The following is a 27,534-nucleotide window of genomic DNA, read 5'->3' as shown; positions in this document are numbered from 1 at the left end:
AGTCAGTGTGTGGCCGAAGTCAGCAGCACCAATTCAGCCACAGGGCGAGTGGGTAATAGTAAGACGGGGGTCTAAGAAGCCAAAATTTAGTCCCTCAGTACCCAGATCACCAATTCGGACCCAGAACAGGTTCTCAGCACTCTGCAGCGTGCCTGTGGAAACTGAGAATAAGAAAGTGCTCATAATTGGTGATTCCATAGTGCGGAATGTTAGAATTCCAAACTATGTTAAACCAGCAGTTAATGTTAAATGCCTCGCAGGGGCCAAGATTTCTGACACAGAGGCCGCATTGGACTGTGTCGCCGACGATGAAGTATCTACCTTATTGCTGCATGTTGGCACTACTGATATTTATTTACAGTAATGTGAGGTATTAAAGAGGAACTTCATCTCTCTATGTACCAAAGCTAAAAGAAAATATCGGAATTTAGTTGTATCTGGCCCCTTACCAAGATTAAGATTTTTATGAGGAAATGCAGGAAAATATGTTTATTATAAAGATAAAATGTTAACATTATTTAAATAATTTATATTGTTAATAATTAAACATGTGAGAACACGTTGCTGCAGTGCTAGTGAGGAGCTGACGCTCCGTTCATGGATTGTTCCTGCCTCGCACTGTATTCTTGCTGGGGCTGGCGCGACACTGGAAGGATAGATGGATAGAATAATTAAGAATGTACTACAAAGATATTTAAATTTTCCTTAAAAGTTCTGAAGAATCGGCGTTCTAAGCTTACAAATGGCTTAACGTCTATTACAGAGCTGATTGTGTGGCATTTGGGTATTTGGAGAAAGAAAAGCACAGGAATTGGGCTGTTAGTACGTTTGAAAGAGACAGTACTGCTGCAATAAATTATTTCATTGAAGGTCGCACACGGCGCAGCAAGCATCTTACGTGAGGCAGGAACAATCACTGTGCCACCGTGTTCCCATGTTTAATAACATGCTTTAACTCCTATCATCATGAAAATGATATCAAGTATACATCTCAGTATTTTAATTATTCAGAGAGCTGAAATATCATGAATGTAATGGATTCTGTGTCCTGTTGGAGGAATAGAAAGCCCGTTTAAGAAACACATAGTGATTCACACACAGAGCACATAGAAGATCAAATACAAAACAAAGCATTTAATGTGCCATTTTAGTTACGATGGGATTTGAAAAACTAGTAAATTAAACGATTTTAAGATGAAGTTTATGATGTTCTACTTTAATGACAAAATAAACGTGATAAAAGAGGAAAGTTTGAGATTAAACTTGACATTTCATGCTTTTTTCCCCAACTGTGTGCCTATTTTTTTTTTCTGTACCCTAATAAGCTTTCATATGACACTCAGATGGTGGACTACGACTGGCCTTTTCACAGCAACTTTGAGATCTGCCAACTTCTTTTTTATTTTGGGTATTGTGTGACTTTGTGAACTTGAGCTTTCAAGTTTCTCCGACACTCTGTCACTCGATCAACTTCCTTTTGTTGTTTATACCACTGTTTAAACCAACAAATAGTAAGTTTCTCCTTGCCTCCACTTGGTATTCGCTGAAATTCTTCAATTTTCCCCTGTGCTTTTGCCATTGTCTTTTCACAGAAGGCTGAGCTTAAGGGCTATTTCTGTTGATTTGCATATTCAAAGAGGCATAATTCTGGGAGGAGTTGGGGCAGGACAGCAGGCGCGTGCACTTGTGTTACTTTTCACGCTGACCGGGATTTATGTAGCGAAAGAACGTGGAAGTTAGCGTTTGCACAGATTTGTGCCTCTGGATTTTTTTGTGCGTATGTACATTTCCACTTTGTTATAGTGTGAATTTTATGCATAGCATTATATGCGAGGCCCCTGGTGTGCAAATAAAAGCATAGTGTCTGTGAACAACTGGGATGATTTTTGGGAAAGGCCTGGATTTTTCAAAAGAGATGGTCTTCATCTTTCACTATCTTCAAATTAGAAATTTTGTTAAACAGAAATTGCCCAATTTCCCCCACCTCGCACCCCCCACAATGCTGGAAAAAATACTGCTCAATTGCAAGGAATTAAACACCATTTCCGCATTATATAAAATTCTATTAGAGTCCCTACCTTTCAAAGATCCAAGAGGACATTGGGAAGAAGATCTCTTAATCAATATATCAGAAAAGGAGTGGAAGGTAGCAAAGCAGAGAATTCACTCGAGCTCCATATGCGCAAAGCATAGAATTATTCAACTAAAAATTATATATCGAGCTCATGTGTCTCGCTTAAAACTGTCCAAAATGTTTCCAGGGCAAGATCCAACCTGCGAACGCTGCAACCAAGCTTCTGCCTCACTGGGTCACATGTTCTGGGCCTGCACCAAACTAACATCATTTTGGACCAAAATATTTAAGTGCCTTTCAGACAACCTTGGTATCACAATCCCTCCTAACCCATTAACAGCTGTGTTCGGTGTTCTTCCAGACGGACTTGAAGTGGAGAAGGACAAGCAAACGGTGATTGCATTCACTACACTTTTGGCACGCAGACTTATTCTGTTAAATTGGAAGAATCCTAATTCTCCTCTGATAAGTCAGTGGGAAACCGATGTTTTATATTATTTGAAAGTGGAAAAAATCAAATTCTCAGTTAGAGGATCTGTACAAAATTTTTTCAAAACCTGGGAGGATCTAATCAATAATATTTTGGAATTAGAGAAATAACTATTACCGCATTTAATTCCCTTCTCCATCTCTTATTTACATATATATTAATTTCTCCCTTTCTTTTGTTTATTGCTGCCTTATTAAAAAGCCCTAAGCAATTCTCCCATGGCTAAGCTCTCCTTCTCAGGGGTGGGGTTTGATTTGTCTTCAGTTTTGTTTGGTTATAAATTGATCTATTTGTATGGAATGATTACAATAAAAATTAATAAATAAAAAAAAAAAAAAAAAGAGATGGTCTTCATCAAAACTGGAGGGGCTCTTATGTATTATCCCAAAATATGGCAGCAAAACTGCCTGGCTGACTGATTAGAGCACCATCCAGGCCACAGTCATGTGATCTTAAATCACAGGCTGTTGTTTATCCCACCAGCTGCACGCCGACCCTTTTACAGTCCCTTGCACATAATTCACTACACTTTCCTGAAGCTGTTACCCATAATCCATGTTGTGGGGCATCCAGTAAATTTAGTCTTGATGCAAACATTAAATTACTTGATAACCAAAAAATAAGGTGTATAATTAGACCAAGGGATAAAACCAGACCCTCCACCTGGGGCATCTGTAATAGAAATTTACTTCAAATTAAAACAAAAAATATATCACCAGTTCAGAAAGAAGCATGCAGTTTTAAATGCTGCTTATTGAACATTCACTGTCTTGGCAGAACAGCTGTTTTGGTAAATTATATTGTATTTGGTAAATTCTAACCCCTTCTTTAACCGCCACCTTATCGTGGTGGAGGGGTTTGCGTATCCCAATGATCCTAGGAGCTCTGTTGTCCGGGGCTTTATGCCCCTGGTAGGGTCACCCAAGGCAAACTGGTCCTAGGTGAGGGATGAGACAAAGAGCGGTTTAAACCTCCTATGATGAAAGAAAACTTTGGATGGCGTTTTCCCTTGCCCAGACGCGGGTCACCGGGGCCCCCCTCTGGAGCCAGGCCTGGAGGTGGGGCTCGATGGCGTGCGCCTGGTGGCCGGGCCTGCACCCATGGGGCTTGGCCGGGCACAGCCCGAAGAGGCAACGTGGGTCCCCCTTCCCATGGGCTCACCACCTATGAGAGGGGCCAAGGAGGTCGGGTGCAGTGTGAGTTGGGTGGTGGCTGAAGGCGGGGACCTTGGCGGTCCGATCCTCGGCTACAGAAGCTGGCTCTTGGGACGTGGAATGTCACCTCTCTGAAGGGGAAGGAGCCTGAGCTAGTGCGCAAGGTTGAGAGGTTCCGGCTAGATATAGCAAAAAGACCTGGACGTCCACGGAAGACAACAGTGGTGGATGATCACAGAATCATTTCCATGGTGGAGAAACCCCTTCACAACAGCCAACCAAGTGAACAACACTCTCCAGGGGGTAGGCGTATCGATATCCAAGTCTACCATAAAGAGAAGACTGCATGAAAGTAAATACAGAGGGTGCACTGCAAGGTGCAAGCCATTCATAAGCCTCAAGAATAGAAAGGCTAGATTGGACTTTGCTAAAGAACATCTAAAAAAGCCAGCACAGTTCTGGAAAAACATTCTTTGGACAGATGAAACCAAGATCAACCTCTACCAGAATGATGGCAAGAAAAAAGTATGGAGAAGGCGTGGAACAGCTCATTATCCAAAGCATACCACATCATCTGTAAAACACGGTGGAGGCAGTGTGATGGCTTGGGCGTGCATGGCTGCCAGTGGCACTGGGACACTAGTGTTTATTGATGATGTGACACAGGACAGAAGCAGCCGAATGAATTCTGAGGTGTTCAGAGACATGCTGTCTGCTCAAATCCAGCCAAATGCAGTCAAATTGATTGTCCATCTGTATCATGAAACGCCGCCCAATGACCCAAAACATACAGCCAAAGCAACCCAGGAGTTTATTAAAGCAAAGAAGTGGGAAAATTCTTGAATGGCCAAGTCAGTCACCTGATCTTAACCCAATTGAGCATGCATTTCACTTGTGGAAGACTAAACTTCAGACAGAAAGGCCCACAAACAAACAGCAACTGAAAACCGCTGCAGTAAAGGCCTGGCAGAGCATTAAAAAGGAGGAAACCCAGCATCTGGTGATGTCCATGAGTTCAAGAATTCAGGCTGTCATTGCCAGCAAAGGGTTTTCAACCAAGTATTAGAAACGAACATTTCATTTCCAATTATTTAATTTGTCCAATTACTTTTGAGCCCCTGAAATGAAGGGATTGTGTTAAAAAATGCTTTAGTTGCCTCACATTTTTATGCAATCGTTTTGTTCACCCCACTGAATTAAAGCTGAAAGTCTACACTTCACTTCAACTACATCTGAGTTGTTTCATTTAAAATTCATGGTGGTAATGTACAGAACCAAAATTAGAAAAAAAGTTGTCTCTGTACAAATATTTATGGACCTAACTGTATTTACATACAGCTCATATGGTCCGGAACAGATTAATTGTATTTACATATAATCCTATGGGGGAAATTACTTCGGGCCACAACCAAATCGGGTTGCGACCAGAGTTTTGGAATGAATTACGGTCGTGACCAGAGGTTCACCTGTACGGAGCAGAATTTAACAGCAGATGATATCATATAATATGATTTGGATTTGTTTAGAGTCCTGGAGACCTCAGCAAGCTGCCTCCATTTGGCCATTCCACAGCTGAAACAGCACTGGAACAGCCAATCCGATGAAAGGACTGTGATCCTCTATCAGGGATGACTTTACCTTGGGCAGGCAAAACAACTTGGCAGGTGGGCCACGGCACCAAGTGCCACATTTGAGTACCGAGAAGAGAACATCGTCGCACTAATGCAATATTATTTGAAAAAGAACAGCGTCAGATCAGCTGTAAATGTATGGCATTTCTAAAAGTTAGCTTTTTTTCAGTCTTATTCTCTTAGTCACGTTCATGCTCTCCCAAGCACCCCACCCCCGTTCTGATCCGACTCTAACTAACAGTGCCAGCATAAATTCACACCCGAACTGATGCTGTTCATTTTCAAATAATATTGCGTTAGTGCAACGATGTTTTCTGATTTGTACTATTCAGGTCATAAAATGATTTCTTCAAAATGTCACATATATTTGTCTCTTTCTTTATCTTCCGGTGCTGCGTTGACATCGTGCACCAGAAGGCGTGAGATTATTCAGTGCGGCAGGAGCATGCAGGTGGCCGGTTTCTATGTGCTATAACACGCTTGACTTGACGGCGATGAACAAACATGTACTGTACAAGTCATGCACGGGGGCCACTGAGAAAAGAAGAGTGTTCATGGCTCACCTTGCAGAGGAGCTTCGTCACCACTTCTTACAAGAAAAGGCGATGGATAAAACAAAAGAGGATGACACATCGACAAGCTTCTGTTCCAGGACTGCCGCTCCCCCAGCCCCTTCAGTGTAATTGTAACCACAGCACAGAGAAAAGTGTGTACATTGCAACAGGTACACATGTCGTAAATGTAGAAAGGACGGCCCTTGGTTGTGTGTGAACTGTTAACATTTGAATCTGATGATTGCCTATACCGCGGAACTGACCTCTCTGTACTATTCTTTCCTCTGCATGTCCTGGAGTACAAAAGAAACAGTACACTGGACACTGGCAAGATCGAAAAAAAAAAAAAAAAAAAAGAACGTGGTCACTGATAACAAGCGCAAGAAGGCGTGTATGAATATGAATAATGTTGCATCAGTGCCACAATGTTTTCCGAAATGTACTATACAGGTCATAAAATGAGTTATTCCAAATATCATATACAGTGATCCCTCGCTATATCGCGCTTCGCCTTTCGCGGCTTCACTCTATCGCGGATTTTATATGTAAGCATATTTAAATATATATCGCGGATTTTTTGCTGGTTCGCGGATTTCTGAGGACAATGGGTCTTTTAATTTCTGGTACATGCTTCCTCAGTTGGTTTGCCCAGTTGATTTCATACAAGGGACGCTATTGGCAGATGGCTGAGAAGCTACCCAACTTACTTTTCTCTGTGTCTCTTGCTCTGACTTTCTCTGATCCTGACGTAGGGGGTGTGAGCAGGGGGGCTGTTCGCACACCTAGACGATACGGACGCTCGTCTAAAAATGCTGAAAGATTATCTTCACGTTGCTACCTTCTGTGTGCAGCTGCTTAGTGAAGCAACAACATGCTGCACGGTGCTTCACATACTTAAAAGCTCAAAGGGCACGTATTGATTTTTCACTCTTTGTTTTCCTCTGTCTCTCTCTCTCTCTCTCCCTGCTCCTGACGGAGGGGGTGTGAGCTGCCGCCTTCAACAGCTTTGTGCCGCGGTGCTTTGCATACTTAAGCCAAACAGCCCTATTGATTTGTTTGCTTTGCTCTCTGTTTCTGACATTCTGTGCTCCTGACACGCACTCCTTTGAAGAGGAAGATATGTTTGCATTCTTTTAATTGTGAGACAGAACTGTCATCTCTGTCTTGTCATGGAGCACAGTTTAAACTTTTGAAAAAGAGACAAATGTTTGTTTGCAGTGTTTGAATAACGTTCCTGTCTCTCTACAACCTCCTGTGTTTCTGCGCAAATCTGTGACCCAATCGTAACAATATAAAAATAACCATATAAACATATGGTTTCTACTTCGCGGATTTTCTTATTTCGCGGGTGGCTCTGGAACGCAACCCCCGCGATGGAGGAGGGATTACTGTATATACATATGTCTCGTTTTTTGTCAGTGCGGCTTTGACATCATGGACCATAAGATGCATACTAATTCAGCGTGAGCAGGAACATTCAATAAAACAGAAAAAAAAAAAAAATTCAAGTGACGGTGAGATACAAAGCAGGCAGATTCACCAGTGTTTGTGTGTCAGCTTTTATCCCTCCAGATGAGAGAATTTCCAGTTCCATTGTCTCAAAACACCACTCACATCTACAGTTACTCCCAGTTTCAGATAAAAAGTAACCGCGTCAGATCTGGGCAGGGGTGGGTGTTGTCCAGTAACTTTAGAGCCCCTGAAATGAAGGGACTGTGTTAAAAAAATGCTTTAGAGGCCTCACATTTTTATGCAATCATTTTGTTCACCCCACTAAATTAAAGCTGAAAATCTGTACTTCAACTGCATCTGTATTGTTTCATTTAAAATTCATTGTGGTAATGTACAGAACCAAAATTAGAAAAAAGTTGTCTCTGTCCAAATATTTATGGACCTAACAGTCAGCGGATCTTACCACTATACTTGCACCTTTTGTGAATCTGATATTTGGACATCAGCCTTCACACATTATACAGTTCATGTCTACATTTTGTTATTACTAAAACATGAAAAACGTTTGTTTTAATGATGTGTTTACATAGATTGTTGTAGACACAAAACACACATCAAATTATTTCCCCTTACAATTTTGGGTAGCTCACTCCCAGATAATCAATCAAGGCAGGAACTGGGAGAACTTCTTGTCCGTTCTGAGGCTGTGGGGGGGGGGGGGGGGGGGGGGGGGCTTGGGGGGGCTAGGGTGGTATAGCAGGCTGCTTGCTTCTTGGGCTTATCGACACATTTAGAAGACAAAAGAGGCTGACGGAGAGGTGCGAAAGGATTTAAGGTGGGCTGGATTTACGAGTTTTTTCATTGGCTCTGGTAATTCTAGTGTTAAAGGATCACCCCCTCCGAAAAAAAAACTCAATCAGGTGTAACTAATAATCTTCTCCATCACACACCAAGATAATTGGCTTCCACCGGTGATCAAATGTAATCATTCAGATTAGTTCAGCATTACAACAGCTATTCCTGCAGGATTCTAGCAATTGGAAGGGCTAGAACAATCAACTATGTGTGGCAAGGCACTGCCAAAAATTCTCAGGAATACATTGGTGGACAGGCAGGACATGGATACAAAAAAAAAAAATCAAAGGCTTTAACAACCCCTAAGAGCGCACCAAAATCAAACTATTTGGTTTTAACACCAAATGGTACTGTATATCTGGTGGAAAGCCAATAGAGTTTAGCATCCAAAGAACACCATAACTATAGTAAAGCACGGAGGTGGTAGCATCCTTTTGTGGGGGTGTTTCTGTGCAGCAGGGACTGGGGCACTTGTCAAGATTGAAGGAAAAATACTGTCAAATTCTTGAGGAAAACCTGCTGTCTTGTCCCAGAAAGATGTCAATGGGAAGAAGGTTCAACTTCCAACATGACAATGACTTGAAGCACACAGCACAGTTGACCACACATTGACTGAAGGAGTAAAAGGAGAATGTAGAAAACTACTTTGATAGAGGGTTTTTTCATTCATTAACTTCTCATTAAACTTTTCATATCTAATTTAAAGTAGATATTTTTTATACACATCAAACACAAATATATTACACATGATAAATGCATTCACTTTTCTCCCCACATAAAATCAGATACACAAACACAAGCTTACTATACAAAACTTCTTGCAGTCTTTGGAAATGGTAAAAATTTAAACATACTTTATTGTTTAAAATCCCATAAAAAGAACCCCTACTTTGTTAACACATCATGGAATTAAAAATCTTCAATGACATTATTCATAACTTTAATTCTTGCATAAAATGTAGTAAGTGTAAATACTGAGAAAGGGGTATAAATATGAACATTTTGTCATGTGACATTAACGAGTGAAAGGCATTTAAAGAAAAACTAACTAAACAGGCAGTTTTTATATGCAATGCATTTAGCCAAGTATCGACTACTGTACATCAGGGTTGGTGAATGTATGTGTTTTTGACACCATGGTCTATTATTCAGATCTGAGTATTTTTAACATGAAGGTAAAACTACTATAATGTTAAAATGCACTTAAATAAAATTAGCAACATTTATACTAAAGAAAATGTAAAAAAAAATTACAACAAACCTCATTTCTTTAAGTCCTTTGGTTTCAATGACATGTAGGATCTGTTTTGGTGTCATGGGAGCATCTGAAAAGTTTTCCAACACCTGCAAAAGAAGGCAAAGTTAAAATTTTAATTGTCAGCATCAAAAGATATTACCCTTTAATTAAAAAAAAGAACAGGAATCTGATACCATCCTTGAGACAGTTTTCTTGGTATTTGCAGCAATCAGCTGACATTTAGGTTTACTTTTTTTCATACGTAGAAGATACAGTATTTAGTTGAGGCTTTCAACCAAGTCTACAAACACTGAATGTGCACACATTAACTATTTTTTTCAGAAAGTATTTTGGGATGGTTTGGAATTCCACTCACAAGATATGGTCAAATCTGACGGCCAATGTTTTCATTTTACTGAATCCACCTGCAATTAAGGTATTACTTATGATCCCACAATGTAGCAGAAACATCCTTGGACAGTCAACCCATGTTAAAGTAGTTGATACTGAAGCACAACTGTCCTCACAGAGATTGTGGGTTCGCTTCCCGGTTCCTCCCTGTGTGGATAGCGCTTTGAGTACTAAGAAAAGTGCTATATAAATGTAATGAATTATTATTATTATTAACTGTACCAATGAAATTGTTTTGTAAGGTGGAGAGAAAATAAAATTCCATTTATTTTCCATATTCTCAGCATGCTGCGCACACCATAAATATCACATGGCTGATCTTATGTAAATGCCTTGGCAATCACAAAACTACCAAATACACAAATTCCTGCCATACAGTCCGACGTAAGCCAATCCAATGTCAACATTTTCATTAAGGGAAGTCTAAAATGTCAAAGGGACATGGATAAGCAAATATCCTCTTATATATCAGATATTCTGTAAATTGACAGAAGTCTGTTTTGACAGGCTTATGATAAACCAAGAACTTACTTGGATAACCACAATTTTCTGTGGTAGAGCTAAAGATCATGAAAGTCTCAGCCAAGACTTAAAGAAATCATCTGTAACAAAATTAGAAATAAGTTCTACACATTAACTATATTACTGCTTAAAGAAAAAGGGGACCTCCCCTTTTTATTTTTGAATATCTCAAATTATACACAATACCTACCACCAACACTATTTAAAATGTTTGAATGTTGATTAATAGAAGATATAATCTTATATATAATTTGCCAGTCTCCTCACTCACTCACTCACTCACTCAAGTCTGTCCGAAACTGAATGCGCAGTTGCCTTCTGCGCACGTCGCCTTCTGCGCATGTCCGAAGCCGAATGCACAATCACCTTCTGCGCAGCTGCCCGAAAAACCTTACGAGACCGACATCGCGGCAGGCAGTGGATTTATGGCCGCGAAAATTCAAAGAGAAAGGCGACTTCGACCAACATCGCGGCAGGCGGCGGATTTACGGCTGCGAAAATTCAAAGAGAAAGGCGACTTCGACCAATATCGCGGCAGGGTCCGTCCGAAGCCGAATGTGCAGTCGCCTTCTGCGCATGTCCGAAGCCGAATGCGCAGTCGCCTTCGGCGCAGCTGCCCAAAAAACCTAACGAGACCGACATCGCGGCAGTTGGCAGATTTACGGCCACAAAAATTCAAAGAGAAAGGCGACTTCGATTAAAGTTCTAGAGGCCTGAAAAGCGATTTCGACTACAGCTCTAGGCCTAATTACGCATTCATTCAATACACCTATATCAGGTATGTGGTGCTTATACTTACTATATATTATACTATTCCACTCGTGCCCGTTTCATCTTACATTGTCGAAACGGGCTCTTTGTCTAGTAATATTAATAATTAACAATTTTTAAATGTCTCCAAGACGCATCACATCATTTTTAGAGGAGTACTTAAAATTATGGGTTTTATAGACCATTATATCTCCTTCACATATTCTTTAGGGATCAGTGGGACTTTACTATATGTACTGTGATGAAAGGTGGGGACAGACTGGAATCCCAGCTGGGATGAATTCCATCCACTTACCTGGCTGGGAGGCCAGGATAGGGGATGAACAGGGGAGAGCCTCTCAAGAGTACATGTTCCCCAAATGCACTGGGAGGCAACATTCCTGGGCCAGCATGTCCATTTATGTGCCCAAAGAGCATGCTAGGAGTTGTAGTCTTGTGGAGAACTTCTGCTGGGTCCATGGTTGCTGCCTGGGGCAACTGCATGGAAGGGCTGTCCCTACTTTTCGGGGCTCCTACCTCATCCTGGAGTGCTTCCTCCTTGTAAAGCCCAAACACAGGAAATATTCCTGGGTCCAGTGTAAAAGTGGCCAACTCCATTCACTCAGAGAAACTCAGTCAGAAGGAGGTGGACACTACACTCACCTGAGGAAGATGGAGGAAAAGAGGCAAGGAAAAGAAAACAATAATAGTGAGACTATGTAGTGTGAAGAGCCTGTGAGAAGGTATTCTGTAAACAAAGCTCTCGTTTCCACTAAGCACTGTTGTTGCACTGTGTCTGAGATTTGGGGTTCAGTGACACACCCTAGTGGCCACAGAACAAAATAAATAGATGAAAATACTCCTGTATGAAGGCTTCAAAAATGTAATATGATCTTTAACCAAATTATAACAATGTAGTACTAGGGTGTTGTACCGTGTTAGCCATTATGAATGTAGAGAAAAGCCAAGCAAAATGACACCTTTTATTGGCTAACTGAAAAGATTACAATATGCAAGCTTTCGAGGCAACTCGGGCCCCTTCTTCAGGCAAGATGTAATCAATAAGAGAAAAGAAAAATCTAAAAATCAATATTTGGTGTTACTACCTTTTGCCTTCAAACCAGCATCAATTCTTATAGGTACACTTGCACAAAGTCAGGGATTTTGTAGGATTATAGTCAGGTGTATGATCAACCAATTATACCAAACAGGTGCTAATGATCATCAATGTCACACGTAGGTTGAAACAGTCATTAACTGAAACAGAAACAGCTGTGTAGGAGGCTTAAATCTGGCTGAGGAACAGCCAAACTCTGCTACCAAGGTGAGGTTGTGGAAGACAGTTTCATGTCATGGCAAGATTGAGCACAGCAACAAGACACAAGGTAGTTATACTGCATTAGCAAGGTCTCTCCCAGACAAAGATTTCAAAGCAGACTGGGGTTTCAAGATGTGCTGTTTAAGCTCTTTAGAAGAAGCACAAAGAAACGGGCAACATTGAGGATCGTAGACACAGTGGTTGGCCAAGGAAACTTAGTGCAGCAGATGAAAGACACATCAAGCTTATTACCCTTCGAAATCAGAAGATGTCCAGCAGTGCCATCAGCTCAGAACTGGCAGAAACCAGTGGGACCCAGGTACACCCATCTACTGACCGGAGAAGTCTGGCCAGAACTGGTCTTCATGGAAGAGTTGCAGCCAAAAAGCCATACCTCCGACGTGGAAACAAGGTCAAGCGACTCAAGTATGCACGAAAATATAGGAACTGGGGTGCAGAAAAATGGCAGCTGGTGCTCTGGACTGATGAGTCAAAATGTGAAATATTTGGCTGTAGCAGAAAGCAGTTTGTTGGTAGAAGGGCTGGAGAGTGGTACAATAATGAGTGTCTGCAGGCAACAGTGAAGCATGGTGGAGGTTCCTTGAACATTTGGGGCTGCATTTCTGCAAATGGAGTTGGAGATTTGGTCAGGATTAATGGTGTTCTCAATGCTGAGAAATACAGGCGGATACTTATCCATCATGCAATACCATCAGGGAGGCGTATGATTGGCCCTAAATTTATTCTGCAGCAGGACAATGACCCCAAACATACAGCCAAAGTCATTAAGAACTATCTTCAGCGTAAAGAACAAGAAGTCCTGGAAGTGATGGTATGGCCCCCACAGAGCCCTGATCTCAACATCATCGAGTGTGTCTGGTATTGCATGAAGAGACAGAAGGATGTGAGGAAGCCTACATCCACAGAAGATCTGTGGTTAGTTCTCCAAGATGTTTGGAACAACCTACCAGCCGAGTTCCATCAAAAACTGTGTGCAAATGTACCTAGAAGAATTGATGCTGTTTTGAAGGCAAAAGGGTGGTCACACCAAATATTGATTTGATTTAGATTTCTCTTTTGTTCATTCACTGCATTTTGTTGATTGATGAAAATAAATGATTAACACTTCCATTTTTGAAAGCATTTTTTGTTTACAGCATTTTTTCACACCTGCCTAAAACGTTTGCACAGTACTGTATATTTTTAAATTCGAGGCATATGACAAAATAAATACAATTCAATGGCTTTTTATATGAGGACTTAATTAGCTACCATCTAACCTTCATCAGGTCCTAAAATTAAATCTAACCTGAGGTGAAAAAACACAAAATGTACTTTTTAGTTTATTCATATTTTATTCGATGAAAACAAGCCAATAAAGACAAAGAAGCATATGGCAAAGTACACCATGTGATTCAAAAGCGTGCAGACTCATTTTTGGCAGCAATGACTTAATCAGCATCTTTACAAGTTCACATGACTCTTACAATGTAATGGAGAATTCCTCGTCCACTTTTCCTCACAAAACACATCAATTCATTGACGTTTGAGAATATCCATTTATATATAGCCCTTTTAAGGTTCTGTAAATAGGTGGAGGTCTGGACTTTTACTTGGCCATTCCAAAACCTTGATTCTTTTATTTTTCGTTATCCTATTGCAATTTTACATTTTTGGATAAACTTTAGCCGCTAAACTAATGATCTTGAATTATCCTCAAAGCATATCCTAATATAAACTGAAGTTCATCATGGACAACTATAAATCATGCTTGAAGGCTGGTATGATGTTCATGTGGTAGGATGCTATGCTTCATGTGAATAAGGACCAAAACGTCCTGTCTCCACATTGTTACAGCTGTCTTGTAGTTCATCCAGATTACTTGTGGGGGAAGCTCGTCTTACTTGGTTCAAGTATTATATGGGGAAGCAACACAATGTGATAAAGTGACAAGTGCATATTATAAAATATTCAATAAACAAATTGCGTCATTAAAGTCTAACTACACTTAACAGATCAATGTAAGTTGTCATGCTAAGTATATTTAAACTGTTAACCAATATAAACATGTGTTGATGTTAAACACTACATAATCAGAAAATGAAGATTCAGATTTATAGATTCTACCAACATACTTAATAAACTTCAGTAAAGAAACTTAATGCCTATAAACTTGAGCAAGAACATTAACAGGGTACAAGGGCAAAAACAAGGCTACTTTCATCAATTCAATGTACTGTTGGAGGCTGCACAGCACCGTAAGATAAGTTTCTTCCAGTTACTACTATCATTAAATGCTGAAGTGCAAAGATGACAACAAAAACAGACTGTTAAGCAAGGGCAGAGGGTTAATGGAAAGTGTCCAGTGTATGAGAACCAGACCACTTTGGCTAAGACAAATACTACTACTACTACCACCACTACCACTAAACCAAGGAAGACCTTTATAGAAACCCAGTAACCCAGTTATGTTAATCTAATTCCTGTATAGAAAAGCTGAGTCAATTGAAACCTGCTCTCTTGCATCTTGGATTCATTAATCAAATGTTTTGACCACCAACAAAAGCGCCTTCCTAGTTAATTTGACTGTACAGTCAAAGACCAGGCTCACTAATGAGAACTGTGTGATGTCAGACACTCAACACCATATTAGGCCAAACTGTAAATCATGCCTTATGGATATAGTACTGTTAAAAATGCTAGAGTGCACATGCCATGTTCCCAAGTGAACTCAGGTACCACAGAGGGACATAACTATGGCTAGAGAAATGAAAGAGGGTGGAGTATTAGGAATGGTGCTTGAAATGGGGGTGTGAGGGCTGAATATGTTAAAAGAGGATATGTATGCATAGTTTCTTATACTGTGTATAAAAGAAACAATCAGTGTGTTAACATGCACTTTAATAACTTTAATGCACTTTATTTACAGAAACCTGTTTTTTAAAATGCCATGTAAACCCTTATTCTGATAAGAGAAACGTGGTTTATTGGTCTCTGAGAAGCCTGGTTAACAGATGTAGGTTTTTCTGCGAGTAATCCAGTTTTTTGGACATGTAAACCTTTAACGGGATACAGTTAAGGATTCTGTAGTCCGCACATGTCCACTGCACTCTGCTCATCTGCTTAGCTCAGTAGCCACAGGCAGAAAAGTCCATAAGATACATTCCCTAAGGTAAATGCTGAGGTGATTGCATAATTCCTACTCTTGGTTGAAATAATCTGACAAATATTTCAGAAATTGCCAAATTTATGTTGATGAGCTGAACGTACAGTGCTAAACTCAGTAGCACAATTTCAAGAGCAGTGGGGTAATGCGTAAAAAAATAATATGATCAAGTAGTCTGATTACTTTTTAAAGTAAGGCAACATTGCTTATTTGAAGTAAAACATTTGTGTTATTATTAGTATCCCAGCAGCCACCCCTTTGCAGAGCTCAGACACACAGCCAAGCAGAAAAGAGTGGGCTGCAGGCAATCTAGTATTTTAGTTTAAATTCAGATTTTTGCTATAGATATGGTGAAACTGTGTGATCATGTGATACCGTAGCCAGTTTTCACACTACATATCATAAGGGGTTCAGTTCAGGGATGTAAAAAGGGGAATGAATGTTATTAACTTCACAACATATGAAAGACTAAACAAATTTACAAAACAATTATTACAGGTTTTATGCTCGTTTTTCGATTCATGGTGACGAGGACGATGTTTAACTCTTTTTTTTGAACAGTTTAATGACATTGGAGTGTTTTTAGGTAGAATTTCAGATTACTTGCATATATAAGCATGGATTAAAATAAAAAAAAAAAACCCTGGTTTCTGTCTTAACAGGGTTACTCACCTTATCCTAGTTATGAGTGTGCATTTAAACAGACTCAATGTGGAGAGGAGAAAGTGTTATGGAGATAGAGAATTGTTTTATAAAAGCGTGGACAATAGAAAAGAGAAATGGCGTTTTCGCTATAGTTATAAAAAAAAAAAAAAAAAAAAAAAAAAAAAAGACAGGAAGGTGATGTAAATTAAGACAGTTTATAGTAATAGAGTAGTAATCCAAGATTATTATTAGGAAATGGAATTGCAAATGTAATAATCAGCATATGTGCCTCTCTAGGGATGAAGAGAAGATTAGAAAACATTTAGAAACAAGATGGAAGCAGAGGGTAGGAGCCATAAGGGATAGACAGAGTATTATTGTGGTTAATTGAGATGAATGAGAAAGTGGAAGTCGAGAGTAATATACCGTCAACTCCAGAATTATTGGCACACTTTAAGAAAATGAGCTAATATTAATACATTTAAAAAGAACCACACATGCAATAAGTGATACTTTGAGAATATGCAAATGGACAAGCCTCACGTTTTTATTGAGTAACAGATTTTGGAACAAAATTAATTTTCCCTTTAATAACAAATTTTCATAAAAATGTGTATTCCCAAAATACTGGCCCACCTAAATTTCAGTATTTGGTGAAACCTCCCCTGGCAAGAATGAAAACACTCAGCATCTTTCTACAGTGTTTAACAAGGTTGAAGAACACTTGTGGCGGGATTTTAGACCACTCTTCCATGCAGAACATTTCCAACTCATTGAGAACCTTGGGTTTTCTCTTGCGAGCTGCCCTCTTCAATTGAGGTCAAAGATTTTCAACTGGGTTCAAGTCTGGAGACCGAGAGGGACATTGTAAAACCTTGATTTTGTGTTGGTGCAACCATTTCTTTGTTGAACTGGATGTATGCTTCGGGTCATTGTCTTGTTGGCAAACCCACCCACAGTCCGATTTCTGCCATCTGGCTGAGTCAAACAGATTTTCAGCTGAAATGTTCTGGTACTGAACAGAATTTATCATGCCACTGACAGCCATAAAGCATCAAACAGCCACCACTATATTCTACTGTGGGTATGTGGTGTAGTTCTTCATATGGAATCCCTTTGTCCCCCAATTGTGCTGATGGTGTGCATGGCCAAAAAGCTCGATTTTTCTCTCATCGGACCACAACACACCACTCCAGTTGTAACTCCATTGTTGTCTGGGAAAGTTCAAATGTTGGAATTTGCGTCTTGGGTCTTAGAAGGGCTTCCTTCACAGAACTCAGAGGTGTCTCACCGTTGATTTTGAAATGGTGAAACCCCAAGATTCAGCTAAACTTTACAGTTGTGAAACTGTTACCTTTGGCTCCTAGTATGCTCCTTAATGTGCATGGATGCAATATGCAGCTTTGTTGCCTTCCTGCAAAATTTTAAGCAGTTCCTTGCTTTTCAAAACTTTTTTTTTTTTTATACTGTGGCCCTGTTTGCATTTACTGGTAATTTTAACCCAATACCTTTTTTGAGCCATTTCCCAATCTATGCAACTAAACAGCATTTTTCCCCCTCATCTGATTTGAGAGCTCTTTGGTTTTACCCTTGTTGATGTATATCTAAATGATTTTATGTGTTACCTCATATTTACACCCCTGTGAAACAGGAAATGGTCATAGACAACAATAAAGTTCCAAGATGCTAAAAGCAATATCAAGAAACATTGTTTCCAGAAACACACAAAATTCCTTTGATTTTATTTATATAATTTTTCAAGGGTGGCAATCATTTTGTCACATATGTTTTTGAATAATCTATTACAAAAATAAAAACAATTTTGCAGGAATCATTTCTAGAACATATATAGTTAATTTCTCTGAAACATTGTAGTAAAATTAGAATCATTATATGTATAGTCAAAGTCTGAAGTTTACAAACACTTAAGTGAATTCTTTGAAACTCGCTTTATAAAACACCTCCACACATTTTATATCTACAAACTATAAATTTGGCATATTGTTTAAGACATCTACTTTGTGGAGGACAAAGGTAATGTTTTCCAATAATGTTCACAAACCGAGTATTTCACTTTTTATTGACTATCACAATTCCAATGGGTCAATCTTCTTACAATAAATGGCTGGAATTTTGGCCCATTCTTCCAGACAAAACTGGTGCAACTAGGACAGGTTTGTAGGCCTCCTTGCTTGCACATGGTTTTTCAGTTCTGCCCTCAAATTTCAATCGCACAGAGGTCAGGGATTTGTGATGGCCACTCCAATATCTTGACCTTGTTGCCACAGCTTGTCAATTTGGAAAACCCATTTATGACAGAGATTTAACTTCCTTGCTGAGCTTGAGATGTTGCTGCAGTATATCGACATAATTGTTCTTCCTCATGATGCCATCTATTTTGTGAAGTGCACCAGTAACTCCTATAGCAAAGCACCCCCACAACATAATGCTCCCACTCCCATGCTTGATGGTTTTGATGGTGTTCTTTGGCTTCCAATCCTCACCCTTTTTCCTCCAAACATAATGATGCTCATTATGGCCGAACAGTTCAATCCTGGATTCATCAGACCAGAGGTTATTTCTCCAGAAGGTAACATCTTTGTCCCCATGTGCCATTGCAAACTACAGTCTAGCTTTTTTTTGGCGGCTTTGGAGCAGTGGTTTCTTCCTTGCTGAGGAGCCTTTCAGGTTATGTCGATATAGGACTTGTTTTACTGTGGATATAGATACTTGTCTACCTGCTTCCTCCAGCACCTTCACATGGTCCTTTGCTGTTGTTCTGGAATTGATTCACACTTTTCGTGCCAAAGTACATTCTTCTCTAGGTGACAGAATGCGTCTCCTTGCAGAGTGGTATGATGGCTATGTGGTCCCATAGTGTTTATACTTGCATATTATTTGAATGCAGAACCTTCAGGCATCTGGAAATTGTTCTCAAGGATGAACTAGATTTGTGGACATCCACAATTTTTTTTTTCTGAGGTCTTGGCTAATTTTCCCATTATATCAAATAAAGAGGCGAAGAGTTTGATGGTAGGCCTTAACATACATCCAGGTGTTGATGCCAATTAGGCTAATTGGCTATCAGAAGCCAATTGTCTAATTGCATAAAAGCTTGAAATTTTCTAGAATTATGATATATTGAATAAAAAGTAAAGTAATCCGTCTGTGAACATTGCTGGAAAAATTACTTTTGCCATGCACAGTAGATGGCGTAAACAATATGGCAAATTCACAGTTTGTCAGTATAAAATCTGTGGAGGGGTTATAAAGTCAGTTTTAAAGAATTCATGTAAACTTCTGACTTCAACTGTGTGATCTATATTAATGTTTTGGCTCACTTTCTTGAAAAAAATGATGGTATTTCTGGAGATGACTATATATGAAGATGAAAAAAAAAAAAGAGCATTACGCTGGTGTGAATGAATGTCTGCTTACAAAAACAAACAAAAAACATTCTGGTCAGAAGTAGCGACAGAAAGACTAGTGAACTATAACATAAAACTGAGGGAATGCCTGCGTGAAACACCCTAAGGCTTCTCATAATGGTCTTGAAGATTAAACAAAGCATGCCTAAGAGGAGATGTGAAAATCCACATAGTAACATGTGGGAAATGAAGAGAGAGGTGTTTAATATATATATATATATATATATATATATATATGAAAAAAAAGTAATTTAATCAGTTGGTAGTTCCCCGAGGGAAAAGAGGAAGGGATATTCAGGGAGAAACGAAAAATCACTGTACAAAGAAGAAGCAGAGACAGTACAACAATCAAGTGGATATAGTCCACTGCAGAAGAGGGAAGCCGGAGATGATGGAATGATTATAATATAAAAAAAAACATGCAGGAAGCATTGAGAGCATAAATAAGGGCATTTAAATAATAGAATGTGCAACAGTTAATGTGCACAGATTTGTAATAAAGGGAGCCAAAAGTAAGGCAAAGAGAACAATGAAGCTAATCTTAATAAGATTAGCAAGAGTCAGGCAAGTAGACAATAAATATGGCAAGTTGGAAACAGGAGGACGAGAAAGGTATCTGTACAGGATAACAGAAAAATCACAAAGACCATTTCTAGATATTCGTTTTGTTAAGTATTAAGATACTAAGTACACGAAAAAAAACCTGCAAAATAGGGGCAACATTAATAACAGAGGGAAAGTAGTACTCTAAGCAACTGTTAATTATAGAAAGTAGGGAGCAAATGGCTGGAAAGGTAGAAGGATCATCGAGATTGGAAAATAAACATGCATTACATAAGATGAAGACAGGAGAAGAATCTGGATCACCACATATGCAAAATAAAAATGATGAAAGCTGGATGGGATGATGGAAGAGCCCAGATCCCACCCTAGTCCCTTCATCTAAAAACAAAGAAGATGTATTGCACTGTGAGAACCATTATGGTGATAAGTTAATGGAGCACTTTATGAAAGTGTTAAATCAAAGGACAAGTTGGGTGTTTCGTCACACAATTTGGCATGGCAAATGAATATATACCATCTTTGTGAAGAAATAACTTCAACTTGAAAAATACTGAATTTATCTTTTAAGGCCAGTGTTGTACTATAGGACTCTTCCAATGACTTTCAGGTGTAGCTTTCATAAAATCTTAAAATCGCAGCGAGTTGTGAACCACTGCAGTGCTCACCCGTCACCAAAAGTAATGTAGTGCTAAACCCCTATTTAGCCAGTCACAGCACTCTACAACTTACTACTACAAAAGGACTACAACTGTTTTTATTATACTGTGGGGAGTTACAAGTTGTAGGGGTGCGCTGTTGTAGGTGACTGTTGATAGCCACTGATCCTGAAGTATTCTGCCAACATGAATTGATCTCATGATATTATTGTGCAAAACAGAACTATGATGAAATGTTGAGATGAAATTGTAATCAGTCACCCCCTGTAACTCAGTTATTACAGTTTGACAACCCCAGAAGGAGTCTTTAAATCTGGTCTGCTCTCCAGCTAAAAATTGTGTCAAGTCAGGTAGTGTGACATCAAGTTAAGCAAGCTTGTTAACAATAGATGATCAACAGCACAAGTTCATTTAAGATGAATGAACATTAAATGCGCTATTCATGCACTTTACCATCCATTATCTCAACAATAATGAGATGGGTTACCCCTGTACTTTTTTCCACAACAGCATTTGTGAATACCTATGGTATACAGAGCTGGGAGTATATTTTCAGCCAGAATGCCTCCCTTTCAATAGTATGATACCCTAAAGTGGCAGCTAGCTTTTAGCAAACATGCCAAGAAATTCTTTGACAAAGTTTAATCTAATATAAAAATTGCCATTTAGTAATGTGCATTACGTTTTGAGTAATTTTTGTACTTCACAAACTTCTTGCGTTTTTCTTTGTTTAGTCCGCTGAATGATGGCAGAATGCATACAAAAATAGTTTAATCTAATTCAGTTTCATATGAAGCTGGAGTCTTTACTTTCCTGAACTAATCTGATGCTTGTCCATTTATACAGTTGTTATTCTGTCTTTATGTTGGCAAGTACTTTCACTAGAAGGGAAAAAAAAAAATACTAGTATTGGTAAGGAAAAAAAAATGTACCAAATAACCTAGAAATTCTTAATTCTGTATTTAAGGACTGATTCCAAGTTGGTCTTATGAATTGTACTATTATGTGTATATTTTTTCTGCATACTGTAACCCATTGAGACATGACTGCAGTATTTCACAAGACAACAAAGAAATCTCAGATGTACATTTTTTGTGAAATTTCATGGTTCAGTTCGCTGCAAGGATTTTTTTTTTTCTTTTTAAAATTGTGGATGTCATTCTGTATCATTGTTTTTTGTGAAAGATGAAATACACCCTGTGTACGTGAGGCAGCTCTTACAGAAAACTATAAAACAGATCCACTGATGCATGTGCTAAATTTCAAATTAAAAGAGAATGGTTGAAAATATTAAATCCTACTGTTCTTCCAACAAACTTGTGTATGTGCACCCCTACATTTATCACTGTCTCAAATAATTAATATTAGGATCAGATGCACCGGATCAGGTACTAATGATTAGAATATTACGAGAGAGAAAATTGTCTTATTTAAACCTTGGACATTTAAGGCCATGTCACATTTAATGGTGTTTCCAAAAATTTTCACTTACATAATCTTAATGCGCCAAAGCCAATCAGTTACATACTCCTTTAAAGCAAAGTGCACAATGTCACATGCCCAGCAACTCATTCCAACTTGTCAATGACTTGCCCCCACTAACAGCTTTGATTTTGTCTTTAATAGTAGCAGCAGGCTCTGTGTGCATAGGAGCTGACAACAAATGAATGTTCATATAACACTGCAACAAAAATTAAGAACATGAACTATTTTGGACTTCAGAAACAGAAGAGATGCCCCTGTCTGATGTCTTGTATTTTAAATTCCAGGACAGAATGGGAAAAAGCAGTCACAAAAACAGGCTGGCACGACTATTCTGGAAAGCCAACACATAGCTGGTAAATGTGTTATGCCAAGCAATTTTCAGTTGGGTAAACCGACATGGTCCGGCAACGAGATCAGCAACTGAAGCTACATCCCACGACTAGAAGTCGCGTAAAGTAAAAACATCTTTAGGTTGGTTTGCTTTGTTGTTTAAGTGTGTGTTACCACCATGCCTAGATTGAAAGAGCTCTTAAGCATTCAGAAAGATGGTTATCTATGAGTCTGGGAAGGGATTTAAAAACATTTAGGAAACAATCCCAAATCAACCATTACTTTGTTTGGTGGATTATCTACAAGTGCATAAAATTTCAAATAACAGCCTAACTTGTCTAGTCCAGGTTGCAACTGCAGGTTCATCCCGACAGCAGTCTACAAAATGCTGAAATCCTTAAGAATTCCAGAAGTTAACTCTTTTAGGGCTAATTTTTTTTGTTTCTTTTCTCCCAGGGCTGAATATTTTTCCAAAAACTAACTTTTTAAAAAAAAAAAGAACACAAAGCAATTGAAATCAACAAAAAATATTTACTTTTGACAAATGTTACCGTCTTGCATGTTGTATGAGCCTGCATACTCTATGATTTCACATACATTTTACACAGCAAAGTCCTGCAAAGCCTGATCTCGCTCAAAGCAGCCAATTTCAGTCATTGCCACATTGCACTGCTTACAATATGTGTTGCTTTGGTGCCTACTTTCAATTGTCTGTTGCTGCACTTTCTCACATATATTGTTAGTGTGTACTGTAGAGAGAAGTCACCCGTATGCCATCGTGCCATGCCACTGCCACCAAGTTTTCTGAATAAAACTTTGCAGCATCACATACCTATCATCACGCTGCATAACCTGTCCAATGCCACCACGGGACAAAGCACGTTTGGACCAATGCTCTCTGAAGTTATATCACCAGTTCTGTCCCATCTCTATTTGTAATGCCACAGCACGCTCATCTCGTCTTTTGTTGTGGGTTTCCACTTTGAAAAACGAGAATGCGATGCAAGCGCAGCCCGTGATTCGAAAAATTTCTCTGCCTACCTGTTTGTCTCGTTGACAGTAGCTGAAAAGCAGCATCAGGAGAGAGCAGCCTGAAGTAGTTCAGCAGCTGGTGATCTGTCGTGTCCAACAGCAAGCCATGCCGTCTTGTGAAGTCCGGTAGCCCACGGATCAATGTCTGTGTATTCCTCCCACGCGAACCTTGCCGTAGATGCATCGGCTGAGCGAATGCGTTCAGCTGGCGCGGCATCGGCTGGTGTCCGATCAGCTGATGCCAGCTTCTCACTCTCTTGTTCGATCTCCTGATCACTGTCAATAAAATCCGATTCTGAAAAATCAGAGTCCGACTCCGCGATAATGCGCAAAAAACATTGTCTGCCGAGTGTTTTCTTTTCTGCACTCGCTTCGCTCCCTTGTGACATGTCGATGCCATCTTGCCATTGTTTACATTTCGCAACTCACGCACACATAAGGATTAGTTGCTGAGTCAACGAGTCTAGCATTCCTCCAAGCACAGAGGGAATGCCTGCGAAGTGACAGTGAGTTTTGTCACTATTAACAGCTGATTGTCGCCCTCTATCCCTGGATGTTGACTTTTGTCGACATTCGCCCTCAACCCCTCCTGTCAACAAAAGTCGACATCCGCCCTAAAAGAGTTAATCACAGAACCTACAGGTAGTTCTTGGCAGTGTTGACATCAAAGAGCACGAGTCTACATATGAAGTGTGCCAGGAGAAAACCTTTGCTATCCAGAAAGAACATCAAGAGAAGATTAAATTTTGCCTACGAACATTTAGGCAAAGACCAGGGCCGCTGGAACAATAGATAGACGGAACTTTATCTGGCCCCAGGGGGAATTTGGCTTTTCACCAAAGCTCTTAAATAAATATAGAAAATTAATTAAATAAATAAATAAGTATACGAGAATGACTATAAAGAAAAACTTAAAAAGAAAAATGTTCTGACTTAGCTGTCACAGTCACAGGGAGGCATATTGCTGTTGGTATAAAGGAGCCCCAGTAGCATGTCTTGACACACTTCTGCTGAATAATTTGTTGTCTGAAACTCCTCAGTGTTAGTGTATCCGAGACAGGAGGTACAGCATTGTTCACAATGGCATTTAGTTTTGTTCCAATTCTCTTCTACGATAATATCTCCAGGGGGTCTTAAGTGCCATCCTAAAACTGAGCTTGCCCTTTTAATTTACTTGTTTTAACACAAAGAACACCACAGCATAGAAAATCACAATGGCCATCACAGAGTTATAAAAGATGTGAAGGAGGTTAACTTCCCATATTAAAGGAATACAGTCTCCCAAGGAAAAGAGCCTGGTCTGCCCTTTCTTGTATAGTTCCTCTGTGTTCCACAGCCCAGTCCAACCAGTCATTATTGTGGACTTCCATGTACTTGTAGGAGTGCACCACCACTACATCTACTCCCTAAATAGAGACTGGACACAGTGGCTCTTTGGCACAGCGAAAATCAATAAACAGTTCCTTGATTTTGTAGATAACGAGCTCAACCGAACGAGCTCAACTGACAGATATACGCCTACAATGCGCGTCTCAAACCGCAGAAGCAGGGCAAGCACGGGTTCAAAACAACGCAAGCTCCTACAACGCGCGTCTGAAACTACGGCTGACCAGCGGGCACGGGTTCAAAACGCCAGGGGTAGGCGAGCGAAGCGAGCAGGGGGCGGAGCCCCCTTGTTATACCCAATCCATTTCAGACATCCTTCATGTTATTCGGAGTGAATTTGTTTTTTATTTTAGCTTTTACCTTTATTCATCTTTTTCCTTAGCATAAGCTGCACATACTGTACTTCAAAAACCTTTTTGTCACCAGATTTGAATGCTATTTAAATTGTTAGTTTTCCAGGGTTTGTTGTTTGGAAAGCCACATACCGTCTTTGTCAGTACAACTGTCGACACATAAGTTAATATAGTCTGTAATGCAGTGACAGAGTCATTCAATATTGTCCCCATGTGACTCACATATCATTTCCCAGTCTGTCATTTGGAAGAAGTCATTGAGAGCCATTTAAGCCTCCAGGAGACACTTCCTCACTCTTCTGGTTGTAACAAGTTGCCATCTAATAATAGGCTTGATGCTGGGAATATGATGAATCAGGTTGTGGTCAGATTTGGCTAAAGGAGCCAGTAGATTACACTTGAAGATATCTTTAACATTTGAATATAGCAGGTGCAACTTGTTATTTCCTTGAGTGGAACCAGTCACAAACTGATAAAAATTGGTCATTGTTTCCTCCAAAGTCACATGGTTGAAGCAAGTCAAGTTGGGAGCATGCACTGGTACAGTGCGTTATCACACCCACTACACAACGAAACAGCTCTGGATTCCAGTTGGCAACCCCCCAGGCAGACACGTGGTCCAGTCCCACCCTCCGGAAATGACCCTCTATCTGCCACAGCCAGGTGTTACGTGGGCGACCCCTTGGTTTGATCCAGCCACTAGGGTCCCCAACAATGAGGATCTTACGAGCTGGATCACCCTCGGGGAAACGCACCACATGGCCGTAGTGCCGTAACTGATGCTCCCTCACAATGCAGGTAATGTGCCTCATTCAGGACTCCATGAGCAACCGGTCATTCGAAACAAAGTCAAACCAACAATACCCAAGGATTTTCCGGACAGACACAGTACCAAAGGAGTCCAGTCTTTGTTTCAGGTCACTGGAGACTGTCCATGTCTCGCAACCATATAGCAAGACAGGAAGCACCAGGACTCTAAAGACTTGGACCGTCGTCCTTTTGCATAGATATTGGGAGCACCACACACCCCTTTCTAGCGACCCCCCTCCCCCATGCCCTCTCAATCCATCTACTGACGTCATAGGAAGAGTCACCAGAGGCATGAATGTCACTGCCTAGGTAAGTAAACCTCTCGACAAGGTTGCCACTCTCTCCGCAGACAGACACACTGCTGATGGCTGTACCCAAGAGGTCATTAAAGGTCTGGATCTTGGTTTTTATCCAGGACACTCGCAAGCCCAGACACTCAGACTCCTCGCTCAGTCTCTCGAGCACCCCGATCAGAGCCTCCATTGACTCAGCGAAGATCACAGCATCGTCAGCAAAGTCAAGATCCGTGAATCTTTCTTCAACAGATGCCACACAGCCGCTGGACCCCATGACCTTTCCCAACACCCAGTCCATACAAGCATTAAAACAGAGTAGGTGCAAGAACACACCCCTGACAAACCCCAGAATCAACCATGATATCCAGAAACCTCGAGGGGATCCTGCAAACCCTCAGGATGTCCCACAGGGCAGCTCAATCAACTGAGTCGAACACTTTAAAAAAAATCGACAAAGGCTGCAAAGAAACTCTGCCAATACTCGCGTTTGTACTCCACGAGAACCCTCAGTGCCAGGATGTGGTCGATGGTAGACTTCTTAGGCATAAAACCAGACTATTCCGGTCGCTGGTAGGTGAGCAAGTGATCACGGATCCTATTGAGGACGACCCTAGCAAAGACCTTACCTGGCACAGAGAGCAGTGTTATCCCCCTGTAGTTGCCGCAATCCAGGCGATCACCTTTCCCTTTCCAGATAGAGACAACAAGTCTCGTTTTCCAGTCAGTTGGAATGATGTCAGTCTCCCAAATGGAAGCAAAGATTGCTTGCAATGCCAGGACGACAGCCTTACCACCAGCCTGGAGAAGTTCACCCCAGATACCAAAGATCCCTGCAGCCTCTCCTTCCCTCAGCTGGTTCACCACCTGTGCAATCTCAGTGAGATTGGGTGGTTCACAGCTAATTGGAGGATCAGCCTCAAGAACCGTGGACCCAG

General features: G+C 40.2%; 1 protein-coding gene across 2 annotated transcripts in view; it reads right to left on the bottom strand.

The window, feature by feature from the left end:
• asxl1 (ASXL transcriptional regulator 1) overlaps nucleotides 1-27,534 on the bottom strand; it is a 135,690-nt gene that overhangs the window by 88,095 nt on the left and 20,061 nt on the right. For both annotated transcript variants that reach the window (XM_028811586.2, XM_051932420.1), the window contains exon 2: nucleotides 9,472-9,554. In XM_028811586.2, coding sequence (XP_028667419.2) covers nucleotides 9,472-9,554 — 83 coding nt within the window. The remainder of the gene's footprint in view (nucleotides 1-9,471; nucleotides 9,555-27,534) is intronic.

The sequence above is a fragment of the Erpetoichthys calabaricus genome, chromosome 10, assembly GCF_900747795.2.
Source record: "Erpetoichthys calabaricus chromosome 10, fErpCal1.3, whole genome shotgun sequence".
NCBI classification, from domain to species: Eukaryota; Metazoa; Chordata; class Cladistia; order Polypteriformes; family Polypteridae; genus Erpetoichthys; species Erpetoichthys calabaricus.
This window is presented reverse-complemented; position numbering and strand designations above follow the sequence as displayed.